Source organism: Diuraphis noxia, unplaced genomic scaffold (genome assembly GCF_037042655.1).
Source record: "Diuraphis noxia isolate RWA-SAM2 unplaced genomic scaffold, SU_Dnox_SAM2 contig0002, whole genome shotgun sequence".
NCBI lineage: Eukaryota > Metazoa > Arthropoda > Insecta > Hemiptera > Aphididae > Diuraphis > Diuraphis noxia.
This window is the reverse complement of record NW_028301712.1, coordinates 63,011,889-63,037,105: the sequence shown is the minus strand read 5'-3', so window position 1 is coordinate 63,037,105 and position 25,217 is coordinate 63,011,889. Positions and strand designations below refer to the sequence as shown.

At 31.5% G+C, this 25,217-nt stretch overlaps 3 protein-coding genes across 4 annotated transcripts; 1 reads left to right on the top strand and 2 right to left on the bottom strand.

The window, feature by feature from the left end:
- The first annotated feature begins 321 nt into the window (after positions 1-321).
- LOC107164025 (H2.0-like homeobox protein) lies at positions 322-2,049 on the top strand. Its single transcript, XM_015511699.2, has 3 exons — positions 322-601; positions 1,685-1,842; positions 1,910-2,049. Exons 1-3 carry the CDS (start codon positions 511-513, stop codon positions 1,979-1,981), a joined length of 321 nt encoding a protein of 106 aa, XP_015367185.1. The 5' UTR covers positions 322-510; the 3' UTR covers positions 1,982-2,049.
- On the bottom strand, positions 1,994-16,953 carry Cpr73D (Cuticular protein 73D). Of its 2 annotated transcripts, none has more exons than XM_015511705.2 (4): positions 16,825-16,953; positions 11,526-11,783; positions 10,810-11,114; positions 1,994-4,164 (listed from the first exon to the last, which is right to left on the bottom strand). In XM_015511705.2, the coding sequence occupies exons 2-4, from the start codon at positions 11,771-11,773 to the stop codon at positions 3,026-3,028; spliced, it is 1,692 nt and encodes a 563-aa protein (XP_015367191.2). In that variant the 5' UTR covers positions 11,774-11,783; positions 16,825-16,953; the 3' UTR covers positions 1,994-3,025. The 2 variants fall into 2 exon arrangements, with proteins under 2 accessions (XP_015367191.2, XP_015367192.2); XM_015511706.2 differs by having other exon boundaries at positions 11,526-11,778; positions 16,825-16,947.
- Positions 16,954-21,286: 4,333 nt separating this feature from the next.
- Positions 21,287-25,217, bottom strand: Obp73a (Odorant-binding protein 73a). Its single transcript, XM_089220907.1, has 7 exons — positions 24,932-25,217; positions 24,759-24,855; positions 24,583-24,698; positions 22,928-22,963; positions 22,636-22,792; positions 21,613-21,677; positions 21,287-21,544 (listed from the first exon to the last, which is right to left on the bottom strand). The coding sequence occupies exons 1-7, from the start codon at positions 25,007-25,009 to the stop codon at positions 21,494-21,496; spliced, it is 600 nt and encodes a 199-aa protein (XP_089077033.1). The 5' UTR covers positions 25,010-25,217; the 3' UTR covers positions 21,287-21,493.

Genomic DNA, 25,217 nt, shown 5'->3' with positions numbered 1-25,217 from the left:
AACCAAATTTTAACTGTTGTACTCCTAAATGTCCTGTATGACTTGACATATGGTCAATATATTTATAATAGATACTCCATTGGCTATGATTACTAGAATCACTATTATAAATTATACATCACGCAACCAATGCACTTCAGAAATAAAGTCTACAGACTATAATATACAACATGATAATGTGTATAAATGCCTAAGATTATATTACATAGTCATAGTCGTATATAAAATGTAATTGATTTTTATTTTAACAGCTGCGTCCAAATGTTCTGGCGTCAAACAACACGAATCTCATAACATGAAAACTGACACTTGGTATTTTACGTTTACGTGGCGTAAACATTGTTAAAACATTTAAACCACAACGGTCGTAAATTAGATTTTTAAGACACTAGTGAACAATTTTGATTTGTTAAACTATTAATTATCTTCTCCTTCTACAATCATCTCTTTGGAAAACAAAAACTAAAAATACAAATTGTGAATAGTGAATTTAAATATTTAGTATTCAAAATGGATCGAAGACAATCACAAGTGTGTCTGCAAGTGACGGATTCATTGAATTTTGGTATTGATAGAATACTGAATACTAACAGTAACTTGGGTAAATATTAAATTTATGCTATTATTAATACTATGAGGAAGGTCTAAGTTTCAAATATTATATTCAGAGGCTTAATTCGTTGAATCGAGAGTCTATGCCAGGGGTGGCGAATCCACGGCACGCTTGTAAAATTTCAATGGCTTGCGAAAAATTATAAATGAGAAAAATTATGTTATCCTTTAAATTTTGGCAATTTTGCTTGTAAAAAATTAAAGAAATAAATAGTTAACATTGAAAAATTTATAATATTTCTTTATGTAAAATTGATTATTTTACTATATATTATTTTCTATTTGGTGTTTACAAACTTTGGGCATCACGTTAAAAATTGTCAAACCCTTGATTGCAAAAAAAGGTTTTCCGCCCCTGGTCTATGCTATCTCCCATTAATATATAAGATACTTAATTATTCCCAGTTTATTAGTGACATAATCGAAGTACCAAAATTTAATTTGGAATTGTAACGAAATAATGACAAAAATAAATAAATATTAATTGCACAATGTAAATTTTTCATATATCTATATATTATATAAACAATATTAAAGTTACAAACCTTTCCTAATAGATGCATTATTGAATTATTGAGCGATTTACGCTTTAATATAATATTATTTTATCGTGTGGTTATATTGTATATATAAGATTTAATATAAATAAGTTAAAGCTATTAAATAATATAAAATCTACTGTAATTTATATATTTTCACATTTTTATGTCTATTTTATAACAAAAAAGTAATGGCAGGTTTCAGAATTTACTTTCAAATACACTTAACCATTCATTAATACAATATTTAATTAATGATAATTATATATGGATAAGGTCATTTATAAATTTATGTAAATATCCGTGTATCACTTTACTGAAAAAAAACCACAAGGTTTTTAGTAGATATTTTTGCGATTTTAAACCACAAAATATTTACCTATATATTTTGTATGGGTACTTTAAAACAAAAAGTAATATAAATTGCTCGTACGTAGGCATAATATTATAATCTGCATGTGATCGGGCATTTGTATAGGCATTGTCAGAATTGGTACCTCATCTATATACTTATGTATTAAATTGTATAATAGATCGATCGACGAATAAAAAAAAAGAGAAGTGTACCGGTAGAGCTGTGTTCACAGTCACGCAAAAAAATTGGTTAGAATACTATTTCCAAATGGAAAAATACATTACCAAACAAAACAGGAAGATATTGGCTTCCAGTCTTGGTCTTACTGATTTGCAGGTCAGTTAATATTAAGAATTAGCATTAGCAAATCGTAACCATATTATAATATTAATTTTATTCTTAGGTAAAGGTATGGTTTCAGAATAGAAGGATGAAATGGCGGCATACCACAGCTGCAACGCATTTAAGGAAATAGAACTTACAAAAATTCGTATTAATTTTCATTTAATAGTTAAAAATTACAAGTATGATATAAGTTAATATATAGGTACTATAATAGGTATAGTCACAATTCATTAATAAATAATAATATATTTTGTACACAATATTTTTTAATAGTTTAGTGCATGATATAATATTATACTGGTACCTAATTATTAATTACTGCGTGTGGCCTTCTTAAAATATTTTAGTAAACTAGGTACTTATTATAAATTCGTCCTTATTATCTAAATTTTGATGAATAATAAAACTATGACTTACACTTCAATTGTATTTAAAAATATTATATGTTATTTACTAAAATATATTGTACATATTATATACTTTCACAACAATACGCTAGCATCAAAAGTAGTAGAGCACGCCACACGGGCATTTTTCTCCGTCTAACAAACGTACAATATTATACATTTTACTTTCACAATAATAATTTTACTCTATTTTCTAAAATTAGAGAGAAATTATCTCTTATACAATTTAAAGGCAAAAACAATATCCAGGGAATCTTAGATGATTTTATTGATATTATTATTTTTAAGTAAGTTATATGTCTATTTTTAAACTGTTTTTTTTTGTACATTTTAAAACGACCATAACTTAATTAAAAAAATAATAATACCAATAAAATCCTTCAATATGCCCTAAATAATATTGTTGTTTTTAAATTTTATACGAAGTAAATCAATCTTATTTTAAAAATTACAGAGAAAAATGTATTATTGCAAAGTAGTAAAATTTGAAATTTTGTACTTTGTAAGACGGAGACAACAAATGTCCGTGCGGCGTCTTCTTAAGTCTATCTTATGTCAATTGACAAGTGTCAATAATATTTCATGTTGTTGATGGTCAATATAACTGCAATTAATATATTGAAGGAAATTAAGAATAACGTACACATGTTTGGAAAACAATGAATCTTATCATGATGGCCAGGAACTTATACATTATTAATAAACATGATAATATTAGCAACTACGTGTACATTATAATATCATGATCGTGGACGGTGTGCATCGTTTTATTTTTTGATCGAATTCTGAAAGTCGTTGCCAAACTGTTTTTCGAGAACGTATGACGGCGATGGCACCCTGTACCCAAACGGCAGTATGTCCAAACTTTGTACGTGGGCCTTGACCACGGCGCCGGTCGGGAACCTGCCAAAAGTGTTCGGGACGCCGTCGTCTTTGGACTTCTGGTAATCAGTGCCGCCGTATTGTCCATACTTGTCGTCCACCACAATCGGCCGCGAAGGTTGGCCATACGACGCGTCCGGCGGCCCAATCGGCCTGCCAGTGGATGACTGGGACTGAAGTAGGCCGTACGCACCCGTCGTCGACTGGCCGTAGGAATTGTCCTCCGGCACTGCGTGGTAGCCCTTCTTCGGTGGGTTTCGCTTGTCGAACTTTTCGAGTGACTGGAAGAAGGATTCTTCGTCCTTGTTCTTGTACGTGGTAGGCCACCTCTTTGGTGGAAGCGCGGGATCGTCCTCCGGGAACGCCGAACCCAGCGGCAGTGTGCTGTCTGGTGACAGGAATTCGTCGGACAGGCCGCCGCCCCCAAAACCTTTTACTGGTGGCTCGGGCCGCCGGCGATCCGGGAGCGGTGTGGACGTGCTGACCGCGGGCCCAAATAGTTCTTGCGATTCGAACGCGATCGGTGTTAGTGGCGTGGACGATGCCGACGAAATCAACTGCAACGGGGGCAACACAGACGGCGTCACTGCAGATGGTACCACCTGCAGGCCACTGCCACCGACGCTGCCGATACCACCCACAACTACACTGCTGCCGGGCAGTGATGGCGCCGCGGCCGCTCCTCCGGCCGCCGCGTTGTTGACGATTCGATACCCGATGTTGGGCCCTGCCACGTACTGCACCGTTCGCTGCACGCCCTTGTCGTCTACATAAGTGTACGAGCCCTGCACGCGGCCGCTGGAATCGCTCACTTCGGACCGCCGCTGGTCCGGCCCTGACGCAGTAAACCCGTAAGAGCCATCCTTGCCCAGTACTACAGATGAGTGGCCGCGTGGTCGGCCCCCCGGCTTGCCAGGCGGGCCATTGTAGAACACGCCACCGTACGCGTCCGAATCCGGGTGGGGTGACTTGACGTGGAATCCGGTACCAGCGCCCGCCTCGTACTGAACGTCGTGTCTTTTGCCTGAAAAAAACCCCCCCCCCGGAAATTATTTATCAAACATGGCTGATGATGGCCATACGGGTGTCGAGTCGGATTAAGTTATGCACCAGTGTTGGTATGATATATTTCAGGGGAATTACTGCGTATAGTTTGTAGTATTTATTATTTAACTGACTAATATGTAGGCTATGGCCATAATATAATAATTATGAATTAAAATAGCCAACGAAGATTTGTAATTGGTGGAAATCAAATCATGACGATCGATTTGCTGTATATAGATTTTATATAACAAAAACCCACGAATTTAACTGAAATTAATGTTTTTATTTTTTTTTTTTTTTTTTTTATTTAAGATTAAGCCGCAACAACAAAGATTATTGGCTGAAGTTAAATTTAACATAAGGTGATAAAGGATGGATATTTATACAATTCAAGCTTGGGGTGTGAAAGTGTGTTTAGATTAAGTTATATAATTTAGTTAATTTTAAAAAGGTAAATATCTTCTGAGTGTTGTCGGGGTCAGGACCAAGAGCTTCGTAGAGATTGTCAGCTAGTTTGAGGTTGACTCTAACATTGTTGTGTTCACGGCAGAAACATATGATGTGTTTGACTGTAGGTGTTTCGCCGCATGAGAAACAAGGTTCGGGATCCGTTTTAGACATTAAGTGTTTGTGGGTTAACCATGTGTGACCGATTCTAAGTCTATTAAGAATTACTTCTTGACGCCTGGTAAGTGGAGTGGTTGGCCATGGGAAAATGCTGGGTTTGATTTCGTTTAGTTTAGTACGTTGGGTTGACCAGGAGTGTTGCCAATTTTTTAGAATGTGATCAGTAATAAAGTTTTTTGAGTCTTGCAGAGTATGTGAGCCGATGATTAGAGAGTGAGGAGATGAGATGGACTGTTTGGCATATGTGTCTGCTATCTCATTTCCAGGTATGCCGATATGACTAGGTATCCATATCATGGAGATAGTCTGTGCGTTGTTTTGGAGAAATGATATCTGGTTCTGGATTTTTTGTGAAATGCTATTAGGTTGGAAGTAATTTTGGATGCTTGTAAGTGTACTAAGGGAGTCGCTTAGTATAATGGATTTGTTTATTGAGTCCTGTTTTATAATATCTAATGTATGGGAGATAGCCAAGGCTTCGGCCGTATAGATTGAACAATAGTCAGGGAGCTTGAGCATTCGTCTGGTTTCACCGAATGTAACTGCAGCGCCTACGCCGGCGTCTGTTTTGGATCCATCCGTAAAGAAGAATGTGTGGTCTTGGTATCCTTCGAGAATAGCTTGTAGTTCACTTTTATAAATGTTAGGTGTAGTTTCGCTTTTCGGGAGGAAAGATAACTTGAGGTTGATGTCAATGTCCATAGTCCAAGGGGGAGTAGTCGGACATTCATGTTTAATTAAGTCAGAGAATTTGAAATTGGAGTCTCGTAGTTCAGTTCTGATGCCGTGGTGGATGTCTAGGTTGTTCTGGGCTCGTCTTGCAGATAGAAGCATGATGTTTTTTTTTCTTATGAGACTTAGGGGTGGAGTATAAGAGATGTTGAGCAAACTGGGAATTGGACTCGATCGGAATGCTCCGGAGGCTAATCTCAGTCCCAGGTTGTGTACGGTGTCAATCATTTTTAAGCTGGATGGTTTAGAATTGAAAAAGAGGAAGGATCCGTATTCTAGCTTGGAAAGAATGAGCGATGTGTATATTTGTTTAAGGGTTGTGGAGTTTGCTCCCCAAGAAGTGTGAGCTAGAGTTTTGAGGATATTCATTCTTAGCATGGTTGCTTTTCGGAGATCTTTAAGGTGTGGGTTCCAGGTATTTTTGCGGTCGAATGTGATTCCTAGTATTTTAATTGATTTTGAGGTTCGTATTGGGATGTCATTCATTCTAATGTCTAATGAAGGATATTTTTTAGCTCGGGTGAATGTGATGCACTGAGATTTAAATGGGGAGAAACGGTATCCTGATGTCTCGGACCATGCAGCAAGTGATAATATTGTGTCTTGTAGATATGGTTGTATGCAGGATGAGTTTTTTGCTGAACACCAAATGTTTAGGTCGTCTGCAAAGAGAGAAGATTTTACTGGGAATTTGATTCTTTCGCAGATGTCGTTGATGGCTACAAGGAATAAGGTGACTGAGAGAGTGGATCCTTGTGGTACTCCATTTTCTTGATTGAAGATTGAAGAGAGATGACCGTTAATTTTGACTTGGAAAGATCTGTCTTCTAGGAAATGTTTGACAAAGATCAGTAGGTTACCGTTACATAGGATTTTTTGTAGTTGTTCGATTATCCGGGGGCGCCATGTGGTGTCGTATGCTTTCGCTATGTCGAGGGCAACAAGTCCCAAGGCTTGGTTGGTTTCTAGGGACTTAGTTATGTCTTTTTGGATTTCATGTAGACTGTTGTGTGTGCTCCTGTGCTTGCGGAAGCCATTTTGTTGAGGGGAAAGATAGTGAGTTTTTTCGAGAAACCATCTCAGTCGCGAATCGATGATCTTTTCAAGTATTTTACACATTGTATTGAGGAGAGATATTGGTCTATATCCCTCTGTGCTAAATTTGTCCTTCCCTGGTTTTAAAATCGGGATGACGATGGCGTGTTTCCAAGATTTTGGGATTTGTCCGGTATTCCATATTTTATTGTACAGGTGGAGGAGGAACTGTATTGCTGATGCGGGTAGGTTGTGTAAGAAGCTGTATGGGATTTCATCAGGTCCGGGAGAGAGGCTAGAGCATTTGGAAAGGGCCCAGTTTAGCTCCTTAGCGCTAATGGGGATGTTTAGATGGTGTTGATCCTGATTTAATGGGCTGTAGTTGGGTTGGAGCAAATGCTGTCTACTGGTCAGGTTATTATTAAGAAATGATTCATTATAGTTGTTATCAGAACTGTTCAAATAGAAATGGTTACCGAGAAGATTAGCAACCTCGATTGGATCGGTGAGGAGAATGTTGTCATTTAATATGAGAGTCTGTTTTTCTTTGCTGTTGCCACGTAAAGATCTGATTTTGCTCCATACAGAGCTGGGGTCGCTTTTGGGGCCTATGGTAGAAGTGAAGTTCTTCCAAGAGGATGCTTTACTGCGTTTTACGAGGAATTTTGTTTTTGCACGAAGTTCTTTTAGGCGTATGTGGTCCTCGATTTTTCCCGTTTTTTGGAACCGTTTTAATGCGATATTCTTTTCCTTAATGGATAGCTTGATTTGGGGGTTCCACCAAGGAACTTTAGGATTGTTTAGAGTGCCATTTGTTTTTCCAATTGATATGTTTGCTGCATTAGTTATAGAATTGGTTATGTGGGCAACGTCATTTTCGGTCGGACCATCTGGAGGAGGGGGGTTTGTGTTTACGTAGGCTTCGACTAGTTGGGAGAAAAGATTCCAGTTGGGATTTTTGAGTTTCCATTTGTTGGGAGATGTAGGCGAAGTTGCTTTGCTAGAAAGAAGCTCGATCTTGATTGGGATGTGATCACTGTCGTATATTTCGGGAAGAGTTGACCATGAAGTGCGTTGGGCAAGGTTTGAGCTGCATAATGATAGGTCAATCGCTGAGAATTTTCCGTTCGAGGGATTGAGTCGTGTGGGTTCACCGCTATTAAGTAGTATTATGTTATCAGTCTCGAGGACTTTTTCGATTTGTTTTCCCCGGTCGTCGGTTTTGTCCGATCCCCAGCTTAGGCCGTGACTGTTGAAATCTCCCAGGAGGAGAAAGGGGGGTGGAAGTTGTTGTATTATGTTCACAATATCAGTGGATTTAAATAGTTTTTGGTTCGGTATATAAATATTGCAGATGGTGATGCTAGACTCGAGCTGGATGGATGCTGCCACCACTTCCAGAGGAGATTGGATCTGGATTTGGGAACTTGGATAGTCAGATCTGACCAGTATCGCTACTCCTCCGCTAGCTCGGTTGCAGGCTGTTCTGTTGGTTGAGAAGATGTTGAAGTTTTTGATGGGCGGGGTGAAGGTATTGTTGAGGTTGGTTTCTTGTAAACATATGATGATTGGGTCGTGTTGTTGATTTATTAGTTTAATATCATTAAGTTTTTTGACAAGGCCGTTAATATTCCACTGTATTACATTTATGCTCATTGTATATGTTATATTGTTTGTTATTTATGATTGATTTTGTGTGGGGTCTGTTGGTTCTTCGGGCATTAATTGGAATAATAAATTGCGAAATTTAGTTAGTTTAGTTTTCATTCTGGAGCTTTTTATCATGACGTAGGTTTCTTCGATTATTGCCATTAGTGTACGTAATTCGATGTTAGCTTCTTCGCATAGGGAGCGTATATTCATGGACTTATTTGAAGAGCATTCAACCAGGTACTTGAATTGGGTGTATGTTATTGGCAGGGGATTGTCGTCATGGAATAATTTCTGGGCCGGAATGAGGGGGTCATCGGCGGTGTCGTCGTCAGTGATTGATGAAGAATTAGACTGAGATCTTATTTTTTGTTTCTTTTGTTTTTGAACTGGTTGCTGGGCTACTTTTAAAAGGGGGGTTGAAGGGGGGGACATTAGGGATGAGGTGTCAGATATGGGTCTTTTGTTTTGAGTATTGGTCTGCATAGTTAGAGGTATTTTTTCGGTATTAGGCGGAGCTTGGGAAGACGATATGATGTGTTGTTCGTGAGTATCTGATTCCTTGTTTTCCGTATTGATTTGGGCGGGTGGTATTGGGGGTATATGTTCTTCATTGGTGTTCAGATTGGTGTGTTGAACATCGTGTTGGGAAGTTTGGCTTTCTGCTTGGTCAGGATCGATGAAGGGTGGTGTCAGATCGCTTGTTGGAGTGTCTATAACAGTATTTTTGGAAAATGTGGTAGGAGGAGAAGGTGTTTCGGAGATAGTAGAGACATTCTTTTTGCAGGTCTGAGCTGTGTGACCCGTTGTCTTACATGTGTAACAAGTAATCGTGTCATCCGTGAAAAAAATTCTGAACTGAGACTGATTATGGTTTAAGATCAGCGACCCAGGGAGTTTTATCGTGTCTTCGTGCTTGATATATATTTGTCTACGGAAACTTAGAATGTGTTCGTAGCCATCTAGGTTAATTCCAGCTTTAAGGAAGTTTATTTGTGATGTAGGTGATATACCCAGATTGTTTAGGGAGTGGAGTATTACGTGATTGGGTATGGACGGGCATACGTTAGAAATTACTATACGCTTAGCTGGGTTTAGTAGTCGTCGTATTTGTATTTCTTGACCGTTTATAATTATTATTTGTGTTTTAGACAGAAGGGATTCGAGAATTTCTTTACTGGATAGAAATATGCAAAATCTATTGTTGGAAATTCTGGAGACGAATAGTATATTTCTAGGTTGAACAATATGTCCAATGGCTAAAATATAATCTTTTTGTGGAACTCCGTCGATTGAATTGAATACTATCGCTTGTTCTCTGTTAGGAGTGGTCTCCTTTGCTGTGATGCTAGCGAAGTTATTGTGATTATCTGTATTATTTATATTGTTGCTGGTAATCTGACTGGTGTAATTAACGTTATCGGCGTTAGTTGCGGTCGAGGTAGTGATGACTGGGGGAAGAGGAGGGCTGACGGCGGTGTTCTTTTCGATAACGGTCCGTTGCGATATTAAGTTGCGCGTATTTAATTGGTGTGTTTTGGTTGAAGGTAATGTGAAATTTTTGGTATTGGTAGCAGGTGAATTTGTGGTTGTTTTTTTGGGAGAGCGTAGGGTGTTTGCTCTGTTGAGGTTTGATGGGGGGGGCATTTTGCCCGATGTGTTTCTGTTCATTTCGAAATTGCCGAAGATAGTTGGGTGTATAATTATATAATAATCATATTACCTGATATCGATGCAATGAAATGTGACTGGGGTTTTGCTATCGAAGCTATAAAAGCGCACTCGCGGTAAGATAACACACGTGTTGCTCTGTCGAGTGAGGAACACGTACTGTTTTATTTTTTTTTTTATCAAACCCATAAATAAGAACCCTGCTTAAAATTATAAACCATGAAATATATGTTGTACGAACACTGAATATTATTTAAATCACATGTTTCAAGTCTACAGTAATGTTTTCTGTTTTTTTTTAGAGATATATTTGTTTTTGAGGGGCAGCTACAACTTTGTATCCAACCAACTTCTGTAACGCTTTATTTATTGCCCTATAGAAACGCAAGAAACGCCATAAAAATTAAAATAGAATTGAATTCCTGTATAACAAAATGTAGCACATACTTCTTGTATATTTTTTCATCACACCTAACACCCAAAAATATATTAAATAACATATTTTATGATTCTTACATTTTCCTTGCAGAAGAAAAATACCTATTTAAGCATACTATTTTATTAAATTAATGAAACGCATATTGTTTCATGATGCATTATTTATGTATAACGTCTTATTGAAACATGTAGTATTCTCGTACGGGAGCGCTCTGCTATTTTCCTTTACACACTATATTAGTAATCTGCACTTTAGTTGTTACGCACACATTTACAAGACACATAGAAAATGCGTAATTCGAATTCCTTAAAAACTGTCGGTATTTGAACCCTATTTTGACACTTTTCAACTAATTTTAGGTGAATTTAATAATTATATATTAAATCGTACCTATACCTACCTCACTACCTATAATAGAATATTATAGATGTAATGTACCTACGCCAATTATTTAAAACGTATGCTTACCGACATCGTCCAAGTACGAGTATACGCCTTCGACGTGGCCCCTGGAATCGGCAATTTCGGATTTCGATTGCGTGGGCGTCCGAACGGTGAACTTGTAGCTCGGATCTTCGTTTGGGTCGTAGTATCGGTCGTAAGCTGGATCGTATTTGGATGAATCGGTGGGCACGGGTGGGCTGTAAGGCAAACGAACTTGCGACAGGTCTGTCTGTCTGGCAATGTCCGGTCCGCGGGCTCGGAAACCGCGGGGTCCGGACGAATACGATGTTTGCACGATTCGACCGGTTTCGGGACTTCTGGAGCCAAACCTGTGTGAGTTTATAAAATCAGTACGACATGAACACACTTAAAAATGTATATCCCTATTATTTGTCTTTTGCTTATATTATATTGTATCAAGTTTACGTATGAGCGTGAAAATCGGTACCAATCATTTGTGACTATAATATAATATGCGCCTCGACCTCATATAAAACCATAAAATTGTTATTGTTGCCGTAAGTTTAATTATGTCGTTTTTTTAATTACTACAGTTGAAAACGGTTTCATTATGTATCGGCCGAATAGGCAAAAGTGTGCATAATAATTATTAATTATTATAAATTTAACTGTATTAGTATTATTGGTACAGTGGTACACCCACATACCTATCGTATTATACCTAAATTTAAATTCATCTGTGTTAGTGTATAACGCATACATATTGTTGAAGTAAGTACCTTCCGGACACGACGTTGTCCTTATTGGCGGCGGCCGAGTGGAACTGGTTATTGTCGGCGTACCGGAACGCGTACGATCCGTCCGACGACCTGTCCGTGAAGTCACCTTCCGTGGGCGCCTGTCGCTTGTCCACGGTAGCCCGCCGCCTGTCCACGGCAGCCCGCCGCCCCGCACCGTCCGCCGACACCATCATCACCATCACCGTCACCAACATCATCGACAATTTCCACCGCACCGATAGCGCCATAACAACTGTACTGAAGAATAATCGTGTCGACATTACTATTACAGTGTTAGGTTAGGTTGCACCGTGTCAATATGTGAATTAATCAATCATTAATAAATACATCGTTGACAATGGATTTCTTTCGTAATACGCGTCTCATTATATTTTGAGAACGTTCAACATTTATATTTTTCCTCACGTTGCTATTATACTTAATAATTTGTTATTAAACTGTTTATCACGATATTTGGTACTGCCGTATTGGTCCAGATAAATAGAAACATCGACTTTGAAATGCATATAAAAATTTTGATGATTTAGGAAAGTGAGAAGCATCAACTGGATTAACTATTAAGTCATACTTTAGACTACAGTTTTCTAGTAGGTAACGATGAAAATGCCTAATAAGCGTTTTAATGTAATAGTTATGTGATACAAAAATATAAAATGCTGTTAATTTCTTAAAATATTTAAAATATTATGTTGGCTAACGCTATTCAGAAATTTTCATATGCCATATTTTTATAAAATTTCAATTTATAATTATTATATTAATTGACGACAGTGGTTTATGCTTTGTACACATTTTATTTAAGTATACATATTAGGTATGCGTTTAATATATTATTATTTTCATTACATTAAAATTTTTAGTTTAAAATTTAAATTCGTTCTCAATCGTATTTTTTTTTTGAGTCAGCGGAGAGTTTTTTGTAAATTTTTTATTTTTTATTATGTACATTACATCGGCCGTATCATTTAAGTATACAAATAAAATATAAATCTATCGAAAACGGGCCAGACCCTGGTGAATCCATAATTAATAATTATACCGTGTATACAGGGTGATTCTTTTAAGTGGGTACACTAATTATCTCGAAAAGTATTTACTTTTTTCAAAACATTTTTTTACATGGTTTCAAGTTGTTAAAAAACCAACGTTTTTATTAAAAAATTATATTTTTAAATATTTTTCATCCTTATCATTTTTTAAGTTTTTTACTTTTTTGAATGACAACATAGAGTTTTAATTTCATATTCCAAAGCAGAATATATCTAAGTATTTTGATTCATAAAAATCGAATTTAGGGCTAGTAATTGTTGAGTTATAAGTATTTAAAATTTTGATTGGCAGAGTGGAGTGGTACGGGGTTACCCCGCAAAATGTTTGTCCACTACTCCGCTTGTCTAAACTTTAAATGCATATAACTCATAAACTACTCGTCCTAAATTCGATTTTTATGAGTAGACTTAGATGTAGTACCTACTTTAAAACCAATTTAAAAGAACGTCATACTCACAATAGTGTAAATATTAAATAGGTATCTTCAATAAATTGTGTATTTACAGTTTTAAAATGATCATATAATAACCTACTTCAAAATTAAAATTTCAAATTAAATCTATACGAAGTTCCCTGGATGACAGCATTACCTTAACGCCGTTTGATAGTCGATCAATTCACTAAATACTAAAATTTATCAAAAATAACAGATTAAAATGGGTTCTATTATTGACATAGATTTTGCTATGGATTGTGCGTCAGTAACATTAAGTAACACACGACATTGGGTACGACGACCTCTTAAACGTTTTTCCAAAATAATAAATCTGATTGCCGTCAACTCATTGCTGCACACATCTCATGATCAACTACATGTACCTATTGTACTAGACATTTCGTCGCGCGTGTTTGGTACTCCGCGCAATTGCGCACCCGCGTAACGGTCATCCGCAGACGGAGGCGACATATTATATTATTACCTCAATGATATTAATATGTATATAATATAATATACAGGTAAAAATACCTACTGATTGATAAAGATGATTTTCAGCCAGAATATAATATATAATTAGGTATCTACACGTTTTCTGGTTCGATTCACATCGTAACAATAATATTATTGACGACATTCTATTCTGAATACTGCAAATGTATTATACGTATATTAGTTCATACATTCTCATAAAAAGGATAATATAATATACATACACTCAAATACCATATTTAGATTGTATCGTCGAGAGGATACTATTGCTCGCTATTATAGAAAATATTACTTTTACACATAATTTTTAAGTTGTTCCAAAAAGAATTTTTTTACTATTTTGTATTGTATTTCGATCCATAAAAATCAAATACTAATCAATAAACTCCAAACAAGTACTTATAATTTATTATTTAGGTATAAATATTTAAAGTATTAATGACGAGCTGAATAATATATGTCAATACTTGTACCAATTCACTCTGTGCATCACAACTTATACAATACTGATAAGTTTCAAAATCAAAAATTTGATTTTTATACCTAAGCTCTCTGAAAATTTTTCTTTTTTAGAATAGAGAATTAAAATACATGCTGTCATAAATAAAAAGATTAAAAAATCAAAGACAAAAAAAAAAGAAATTAGAAAAATCATGAGTGTCTTACGTTGCAACCTAAAAGTATACCCCGGTATATACAATACATGTTACAATTATGTATATTTTTTTTATATAGTTTGTGAGAGCCCGTCTACACTGTAGTACGACTTTCGTCACCTATAATCCAAAAAAAATAATATAGTGTGGTTCAGTCAATTTAAAAACGGTTGTTTTGACGGTAATGTAAAAAACCTTGGGAGTTCCACGGAACACAGTTTAGTTTAAGAAACACTGTGTTACAGTGTTAGATGATCGTTTGAGGTGTGCATGTTTTAAATTTATTAAACTAATATTGATTTGAATATTTTGAATGTTATATTTATTGTGTAATTGTGTATAGTTCAAGCTGTGGCAAAGTTTATATGTATATACATTAAACGGGTTAGTGTTCATATGAGAACCAACGCAGTAATACACCCTGAACGTGTTTGATATTATTATTTTTTTTTTTCAAAGTTTATTAAGGCTTCAACAACACAGGTTTTTAGACTACTTTAGTTACAATTTATACAAGAAATTGATATTATTATATTATGTGGTTCCAATGAGTATAATACAACAATAATAATAACAACAACAACTTATTATTTCAAGCTAGATGAAAAAAACTTAAAACAAGATCGCTGCAATACAAATAATGGTCATCGACTGCAGACCACTATTCATTCACACGCTACATTTACATGTACGATGTACATACAATATAATTATATATATGACGTATGTATTTATAATATATTTAATATTTAATTTATTATTTAAGATAAAAATTGACTGATGATTATCTTTGTGAAAATCATCAATTCTAGTTTCCACTTCCAACGTTATTTAAATATTAAAATTGTTTAATAAAAATGTAATCATTTGAGACGGCGCATTGTGCATGCAATATAGCAGCACGAAAGTGTTGTTGATATTGATAATTGCGTGTTATTAAAATTGAATCCAGCAATTATACCCTATGGGAAAATTTAAGAGAATAATATTAGTGGTGGTCAAGGATATATTTTATTTGGGAATCGTTCTAATTATAAAATAATACATAATACATGTTATGTAAATTGCATCATTTTCTGTGAAAAAATATGTTTTTATTCTATAATAATATAGAAATATTAATGAGAAATAAAAACAGTTTTTTTTACTGTACTCCTGCACATGAAAATCAAATTTAATTTCAATGCAATCGAAATTTTAGCCCGAAACAATGTTTACACATTTTTATTTGTCAGAAATAGTAATATAAAATAATTAATTATATTAAGTACATTTTTATTGCATAGCATAATTAGGGAGTGCTTAGTACTGTATAAACTAATCTAATAAAATATAAATATTTGTATAACTAAGTTTTAAATGGAAAACATTATCTTATACCTAAAAGTGTTATAATTTTTGACATTATTTCTTGTTTTAAAATACAATAATTTATCTGTTTTATCAATTGAATTAATTTTTGAAAAATAATTTCCCCTCCTAACAGGTCTTTGGACAACATTAAGTATTTTAGCACTCTTTGATTTCACCTAAATGTTTACCTGTGTCACTAAATCATTTTTTGTTCAGCTTAATAACGTTTTTAAATAATATAAAGTATGAAAATAAATAAATTTATATTTTGTGTGCATAAACTACAATACATGTGTATACACAACAAATAACAGTATGTGTATTGACAAAGCCATGATAATTTTTACAAATAATGTTTTGGTTTTAAAATACAAAAATTAATTTTGTTCTTAAGAAGTGCAATCACTGAATGAATTCTTCCCTCATCCTGTCACCCTATACATGTTTTGATTAAATTATATTGTAGCACATATTTTAATATGCCTTTGTGTATATATTGTATATTCTCTAATAAAAATAAAAATAAAAAATAATATAATTGAGTCAAATGCGACAGTTTTAAATATAAAATATTAGTTTTGTGGATTTTATAAAATTATAACTTTCTGGATAATTTGTATTCTGTTTTTTTTTTAAATTATCGTTGATTTATATTATTAAGTTGATTATAGCTATATGTCCTATGTTATCATAATAAAATAAAATAATACACTAAATTATTTAAAAAAATAATCATTATTAGTACATATCAAAAATATATAATGATTATTGATTCATTGTTTCATTGTTTCTCATAATGGATCAGAAAACATACTAACAATATTTATTTGATTATAGTATTCCTGTTATTTAAAATATGAACTATCCTTAAAAATATTGTATAATATTGGGGATCTAATAACCTAAACATAACATAAACCAAATACATTCCTTCTATAATTCTATTAGAATATTAGGTGATCATTCTAGTTAAGTTAAAGCATGTAAAAATAACTGAAAAATGTCAGAAAATCAGTCTGCCTAAATAATGTTAACTACCATTTAAAAAATTAATGATGAAACCCAAATTTTAAATATTGTGAAATCGTAATTATTTGCTTATATTATAGCTTTATAAGTACCTACTTATCTTCACAATCTATACAATTTAAAAATTGATTGTGAATAAAATAGTGCACGTGCAATAAATATTTATGAATTACTTATAAATGTTGTGCCTATAGAGTACCATACGACTATTCTGTGCTTATAGTGATAGCAATATAGAATATATATAAGATTAAATACTTACAAAAATTTTGAAATCCTGAAGAAAAATGTTTTTATGTACCTATTACTTTAAGAGTATTTCTAAACGATTCGGAGGTTTTGCCTAGTACGCTGACTTATTTCGAATGCCGCCAAAACAACTGGCTGACAGTCTTTTCGTTCTATGCAGAATCGACGTATATGTTTAAGGTCTTGCCCACTACACCGTGAAGATGCTAAGAAGATTCTACTGACGTCACGGTCAATAGGTGCCATTGGTATATTGTTAATTTCAGTTTTTATACTCGAAATATTTGCAAACAAAAATCACTTTGTTAGTTTGTTATCCATTGTTAAACTCATGGAATTCTAATTCATCCCATTGTATACATAAATATAGGTTCTAATGTATTTTATAAATAGAGTGCTTTAATTTTTGACCTGAATTAACGTTGCGAAATCGTTTAAATAGTTAATTGTTTGTAGAACTGTGAGCAGGTATATAATATAATATAATGATTATAAAGTATATATATACCTAGTATACAATTTACATATTATAGTGCTTTATAATAATTGTGTGTCAAAAATTCAACATAATAAGTCGGATACATTATATTATAAAAATAATTTGGGTGTGGAATTTTTCGTAAAGAAAATATTAAGATCGGTAAATTTAATAATATAAAACTATAATACATTTTATACTTAAGTCATTTACTGTTTTTTTTTTTTTTTTATGTTTCCCATTTAAAACAGACGCGCCATTACGATCTAAATATTTGTTTATTATATATCTTGAGTTAAGTCAGTAGTCGCATCAATATCTTTAAAGTATATAAAACATCTATCTGTTAGGTATATAGGTATTTATTAAAAACCTTTAGTATTATACATTAATAATAGTTATTGATGTATTTAGGCGAAAGTCATCGGGACCTAGGCACTGGGTCCCCGAGATATTTTCAAGGGGGCACAGGACTTATATCATTGCATTAAAAATAATAGGTACTAAATATTTTTTTTTTTATTATTATATTTGTGTTGAAAATAATTTGATTTTATAAGCGAAAATAAATGTACAGTGATGACGTTTATTATTTTACATATTACGTAGATAATTATATAAGTCATTCGTTTTTCAAACGGGTTCGGAAACTCGGGATATAAGTTACAAAAATAAATTATCAAAGTTAGTCCTAATATGCACTAATTGGAGCACAGTTATACTAAGAATGTTATTTAAGGCAGCCGCCATCATATTATTATAGAATGCTCTATAATCTATTGATGAAAAAATTGTAATTAAATGTTTTGTGTTAAAGAAAACTCTGTGATTCTGTCTCTTATTGTTCTTTGGTCTCCAAGTTTTTCGCTTCGCCACTTCATTGGGTACATAGTTAGTAAACTTAGTTTCACAGTTACACAGAAATACTTTAAAGTTGGACAGTTACCCAATTAATAATGCAAAGCAATTAGTAGAAATATATTTCTTAGTGGTTTTCTAAAATACTAGGTCAAAATCCTATTAAACTACTAAATTAAATTAATGCATTAAATAATATACATTTAAATATTATTTATTGTTATAACAATATTATTGGGGACTTTGGGATGGGCCAAGAATATCGTTATATTTTAACAAAACTAATTTGTTTTTATATACTCACACCACTTATACTTGTATAGCATTATCGTAGGCATACCCTGAGTTTTTGTACATGTGTGACAATATTATATTTTAGTACTACTTTATTATCTATGATGGGTATATTATATTATCACAGCTGGAAGTGTCATATCTACGAATTTTTTTTAGTGGGTGGATGAATTTATCAAACGATTTAGGATGATTTAATCAATCTTGATTGGTCATTTATTCTATATACAGGGTGTAACAGATAGAACTGACTTTTGTTCTAATTAATATTTTTTTAATATTTTTTTAATATTTTTTTTTGTTTATTATTAAGAGACCCTTGCGCTACACGTACAATATAAAAACAATTTCATTTTTTTTAATAGTACAAATAAAAAAATTTAAATTTGATTAAATTTTTGTTGGAAAAATTCAAAATAGCCAATTTGTAAATTTAATTAAAAGAAATATTTTGATGGTAAAAATATTTATCTAAATCAATTAGTTTATTTTTTAGAATTTTTTAAAATATCAATATTTTTTTGCATAAATTACTTAGGAGCGTTATAACTTCTTCAAATATTATTTTCAATATTATTTCTGAAATGAGTATATTTCTTAAATTGGTTATTAATCATATAATTTTCACAATTTTTGTTGTACGTTTAATTAGCATAATTTTTTTTTTTTAGTCAGTTCTATCTGATACATCCTGTATATGTTATGGTAAAAGTACAAATACCGGTTAAACCTAGGATTTACCAGTAAATCTTAGGTGTCGCCGACTACTGTTGGTAAATGTCTGAATTTCGGACATTTACCAATTGATTTCGGTAAAACCTAGAATACACAACATTGTTTGGTCAAACCCCGAATGATTTTTGTAGTTCGGACTTTTACAAACGAGATTTGGTAAATCTTAGGATAAACAAGCAGTGTTAGTAAATGGCCAAACATTTTTACCAAAGTTATTAATTATTATAATAGGTACTACATATTATTAAATACACACATTTATATTATTGTTATATATTATGACAACAAATTTATATAATTATTACATAATATTACTACTGTAGTACTAGTTTATTATTATTATTAAGTACTAATGTAAATATTGACATATTAAATGCACTAGGTACATTTATTACTAGTATATACTATATTATTTTCATTATAATTAAATTAATTGTATTATTAAATTATTTGTTTGTGCAGGCTTGGCTACTATGACATCTCGAGTTGTTTTCAATCTATTCAATCATTTCAATCTACAATCAATCTATTATCAAACTTGTTCCGTATCATAAACTAAATTGTATGTGCAACACAGTATTAAGTAGGAACCACTTAAGTAGGTACCTTTTTGGCTAATTTATTGATTGTGTTGTGATTCTATTGATAGTGATTTTATTGTATACGTGCCAAGGTCTTTCATTATCATGGTGTATATGAAAGTCGAAATGAAAATTTCCAAAGCCAATACTTAAATAATAATAATTAATAACTTTGGTAAAAATTTTTGGACTTTTAGTTTTTACTAATACTGTTTGTTTATCCTAAGATTTACCGAATCTCGTTTGTAAAAGTCCCAACTACAAAAATCACTCGGGGTTTGACCAAACAATGTTGTATATCCTAGATTTACCAACAGTAGTCGGCGAAACCTATAGGATTTACCCGTGAATCCTAGGCTTAACCGGTATTCGTACTTTTACCATAGCACATATATATATAAATATATATATATCGTGTTAAAGGGGTTTAAGATAACTGTATTATCGACATTATCGTCGCTGTATTATTATTTTTAAATAATAATAAAAATAACGCTTTTCTTGTAGAAAAAAGATAGCAATACCTAATCGAATGTCGAGAAACCTAGGTTCTAAGATGTATTACTGCAGGCACTCATACCGACTAACGCCTATGAGTATTATATTTGTATAATAGTATAAAAGTTAGTAGTTACTATTGTTCGAATAATGAATTCAACACACAGTTTATGTTTTAACTCATGAACATACATTTTATAGCATTTAATGAATTATCTTCACTTTTAATTGCTTATCTTCTACACTCAGTATTAATGTATTAGATTTTGTTATAATTACTCAATTTACATTTAATAGATACGTAAATAAGATAATTTGTTTGGCGTTGTACATTATATCATAACTGAATAATATATTATGATGATTTTATTGAATAAAACATATTTAAATAGTTATTATGCTTATTAAATCATCTTATACCTATGCAAGAATAATAGGTCTGTTATACAGCAGCATTACTTTTATATTCAATCTTGATACAAGAACCAAATCATCACATATTTTCTAAACGCATTATTTAGCTGATGGAACCAATTATAGTTTTAACTTTTTTAAGCATTTTATTATATTATGAAATGATTTGATCTAGTTTGGTCAGAAAGATTTTCAGTACCAGTTAACGAGTTAACCCATTACTTTTCTATTGTATATTAAAATTTAAATATACACCAATACGAATATATCATAGGAGTATATAGTCATATAGAACTACCATATTTTAATGTATCATGTACTCAATATAAGTATTGGATAATAAATATACTTAACGTTAACTGTAATGATCAAATGTTGATTTCCTAATGATTTTATTTAATAGAATCATTGTTGGCTGTAACAGCAGTGGTCAACGATTTAAATGAATGATTAGTTGTGTGGTTTATGAACGTATATTTTCAGGATGTCTTCTAACCACTAAATAAGATAAACGACCTTAAAAATAATAATGATAATAATAACGTAATATCAAATAAAATTAATATTTAAACTTATATCTAAATTCATGTTATTTTGTGTAATGTTATAAGATAGCATTATAATAATAACAAAGTTTTTATTCTATTTTATCAAAATACATTTTACTAACAATTTCACTAAGATTTATTTATTTTTGGTAATTAACACAGCAACGAAAGTTGATTTGAATTTAAATAAAATAAGATTATATTAATTAATAACAATTATAAAGATAGTTAGTTATGTACAGTGTTGGAATATATTATAAAGTCAAAGAAATCTTTTTAAACTTGACGTTGGCTTAAGTTATTTAACTTATTCTCAACTCCACAGTTCTAAAATAAAATAATTAAAAAGGTTTAATTATCAATATAGTTATGTTTTTTTTTTTTTTTATACGCACTTCTTCGATTTTTTCACTGACGCATTCAAACATTTCATATGCAAGATCACAAGTCTGTCCGTCATCTAAAATTTAAAAAATAAATAATACTCAAGTTACAAACCATGTGAAAGTGTTAAAGTTTTATCAATTCATAATATATTAAATATTATACAGTATATGTTAAACAAATCTCGATTATTTGCGGGTTAAAATTCCTGATACACAATTATTTTAACATTTTAATTCATTATTTCCATCACTTTTCGATATTTAAAAAAATATGTAAATGATAATAAAAAAAATCATCGTATAATGTTTGTGCCTTATTGATACGTTATAAACTCTTTGAGTTTAACCAAAATGTAGTTTCAAATTCAAACACGTAAATAAAGTATAACAAATAAAAGTTATTTTATGACTTAAAAATATGACTTTCAATGTGTTACTGTTACTTTCTCTGGGTTAGACATTCATAATAAATGTATAACACTTTTTATCATAATCTTATACCAAATAACATATTAATTTTATGTATATTTGTACTTTTACAGTGGTTATACTGGTTCGTGTATGTAATATGCATTTGTTTTTTTTTTTTTAAATATTTGATTTTATGATGTTTTATATGCTATAATAGTTATATACTGAGAGCTAATAAAAAATAAATAAAATAATGTTTTGTAACATCATGTTAGGTGTAGTATTTACCGGATGCATACCATTTTTAATATTCTAATAATAGATAAGTTTATCCTTATTAGAATTAATATTGTATTATGTTTTTCTTTATTGTATTAGTAAAATTCTATGGGAAAAGTTAAAGTATTATTTAATTACCTACTATAGTTTGGAAACTGGATATGATTTCAATTATCATTCATTATTTACCTTGTTTTAAATTAATTACATTTTATTTTATCAGGGTCACGAATAATATTTACACAATTCATTGTAATTGTTAACTAGTATTGTATAAATAGTGATAAAATAACTCATAATTATATTTGTATACTTTATAAGTATGTTTTATAAATGTTTTACCGAAACTTTTGGTAGGTTGTTGCTGCTTTAGCTGTTGTGCGATGGAAATACAATGCCTAACTGCGGATAAAGTAGCAATGTAGTAGTTTCTGTCCTGGACACCTTCATTGTACAGTTTCATTAAACCATCGACTACTGGAAAACCAGTTTCATCAACCTAAATCAATTATATTATAATACATTGTATAATATTATGTAGATCAATAATCAGACTATTCATTTTGTTTTAATTTAAGATGGACGCAACAAATATATAGGTTTATAGTTACTAAACGAAAATATTCTACTCAACTGCTTTCACTTTCTTGTAGACGCACTGGAGCAAACACTGAAAACAATAATTACTATTATATAGAAGAGTCGTAATATTATTTATACGTTTATGTGCAGAAAACATATGCAATGAGATATTTGTTTTATTATGAATGACCAGACCATTTGGAACAGGTTTCTGTTATGCAACAAGTGAATGTGTTTTTTTTTTTTTTTTTGCTAGCTTGCTTGCTCACTTATCACATTAGGTATACTATACTGCATGTACTGTGCACGAGAGTATAGAACGGTTTTTATAATAATACTTATAAAACTATATATAAGTTTGTATTTATAATTTGATGGGTACAATTTGCTTTCGAGTTTTACTATTGGGTAATGTAATGAATTTCTAAATTTTGTTTTTATTTTCATTTAATTTTTTAAATCTAGAACTCATGCAATCTATATTTAAAAAAAATACAAAAGTATAATGTTTTTTCTAAATTATATTTTACTGCACCGGCTAAAGTGATTTGAGTGAAAACCCAATAACCTGCAGTGAAGGCACTTGTGCGTGAATTTAAAAATTCTCATAAATATTTATTTAATATTTAGGCACCTATACGACTGTAGTGCATTAAGAAAACTATATGGACATATGGTTATACTTCTAACATGAAAACTAGGTATCTTGAATTATAAGAATAATTTTTAAACGTATTACTTATATTGAATTCAGTTTATATTACCACCACAAAATGGAAATAATAAATCTTCCTTAATATAATATTATATAATATACCATATAATTTCATTTAAAAATATTTAAAAAAAAAATTATTTTTAATAATAGTTATTAGCTTTACAACTTTTAGTCGTTATAATAATTTATAATTATCTTGCTTTTTTGGATGACGACATACGTTTTAAATTTTATACTCTTATGGCTTATGCTATTATGTTTTTTTGAGACATTCTATGAAAATGAAATTTTAAACTAGATTATATAGGTACCTAGTTAATTTGTTTTGATTTTTAAAGTTTATATGATCGAATAAGTTTTCCAAAATATTTAGGGTACTCTTAGCTGTACCAAACCACTCCACTCATTTCAACTAAAACTACCTACTTAGTATTTAAAGCTAAGTTTTTTGTGAAATGTTGTTGTATAGCGACTTAAAATTATATGTAATATATATATATATGTATATTTAATGTTAAAAGAATCGTGGAGTGTAACTTTTATGAACTATTTAATAGGTATCATAATAATGTTTTGCGTAATTTAATATAGTTATAATTTTAATTTATATAGGCTATAAGTATTACAGAACCATTAAAAATGAAAAATTATTCTTTAAATATTCGATTCCTTAAAGTGACTATAGTTATAACTTAAGACACATAATAGGTTTATTTTTATGGAGATTTTTTTCAAACATTTAATAATAAATTATAATCTCTTTAAAGAATTAAAAATATATTCATTAATGTAAAATAAAATTAATCGCTACACGTAAAATGTGTCTTAATATGATATATATTAATAAGTATACCTTATAAAAGTACTTTCATATACGTGATAATTGATAATTGAAAACATTTATAAGCAGTTATTTATTCGAGGGTTATTATAGACTATAGTTGATGGTTATGTTTTAGTTGAAAAATAAAACAATATGATTATCTTACCCCTGCAACTCTACGTTCCTCATTAGTCAAATCTTCATCAGCATCTCTTTTTGATCTACTGCTATAGCTTGGCGTATTTTGTTCCAAATTGCCATCATTGATGATATCTAATGCTTCTGTAAATTCATTTAAATTCAAAAACAGTTCAACTAGTGGACATAATTGTTCAATTTTACCTTGAAGTAATGCGGATTTGATTTCTTCTTGGCAAATATTAATTATTATTTCAAGATTTAAAGGCGCCTTATCAGGAGCTCTACATTTTCCTGATAGCTTTGCACGAATAAATATATTTTAATTAAGCACTAACTTGACATAAAGTATAATTATTTAATATGAAAATACTCACTTCTTGTTTTTGACAATAAATATCTTGTAATCCAATTGCTAACATTAGGAAAACCATTAAAGAATAATGTCCACACATATTTAATTTATGATAGAGACACTAATAGTAATGTATAATATAATATATTTCAATATTTGTATTTAAAATTATTATTTTTAAGATCTCTTCGCGGAAATAATGAACGATGTGTTTCGAGTTGTTGCTGTCATCAAATAAGAAATTCAAATAAAACTTCTGGTACGTACACACGACTACTTTCTTTGTAGCGAGTGCAAGCGTGAATGGC

Bases quoted from the DNA above. Each gene is read 5' to 3' on its own strand.
- LOC107164025 (XM_015511699.2), top strand. From the start codon at position 511: ATGGATCGAAGACAATCACAAGTGTGTCTGCAAGTGACGGATTCATTG. The intron at 602-1,684 runs GTAAATATTAAA...ATTGTATAATAG, and splicing joins GAATACTAACAGTAACTTGG to ATCGATCGACGAATAAAAAA. The intron at 1,843-1,909 runs GTCAGTTAATAT...TTTTATTCTTAG, and splicing joins TTGGTCTTACTGATTTGCAG to GTAAAGGTATGGTTTCAGAA.
- Obp73a (XM_089220907.1), bottom strand. From the start codon at position 25,009: ATGTGTGGACATTATTCTTTAATGGTTTTCCTAATGTTAGCAATTGGA. The intron at 24,856-24,931 runs GTGAGTATTTTC...ATTCGTGCAAAG, and splicing joins TTTATTGTCAAAAACAAGAA to CTATCAGGAAAATGTAGAGC. The intron at 21,545-21,612 runs GTGCGTATAAAA...ATTTTATTTTAG, and splicing joins TCAGTGAAAAAATCGAAGAA to AACTGTGGAGTTGAGAATAA.
- Cpr73D (XM_015511705.2), bottom strand. From the start codon at position 11,773: ATGGCGCTATCGGTGCGGTGGAAATTGTCGATGATGTTGGTGACGGTG. The intron at 11,115-11,525 runs GTACTTACTTCA...AAACTCACACAG, and splicing joins GACAACGTCGTGTCCGGAAG to GTTTGGCTCCAGAAGTCCCG. The intron at 4,165-10,809 runs GTAAGCATACGT...GGTTTTTTTCAG, and splicing joins CTCGTACTTGGACGATGTCG to GCAAAAGACACGACGTTCAG.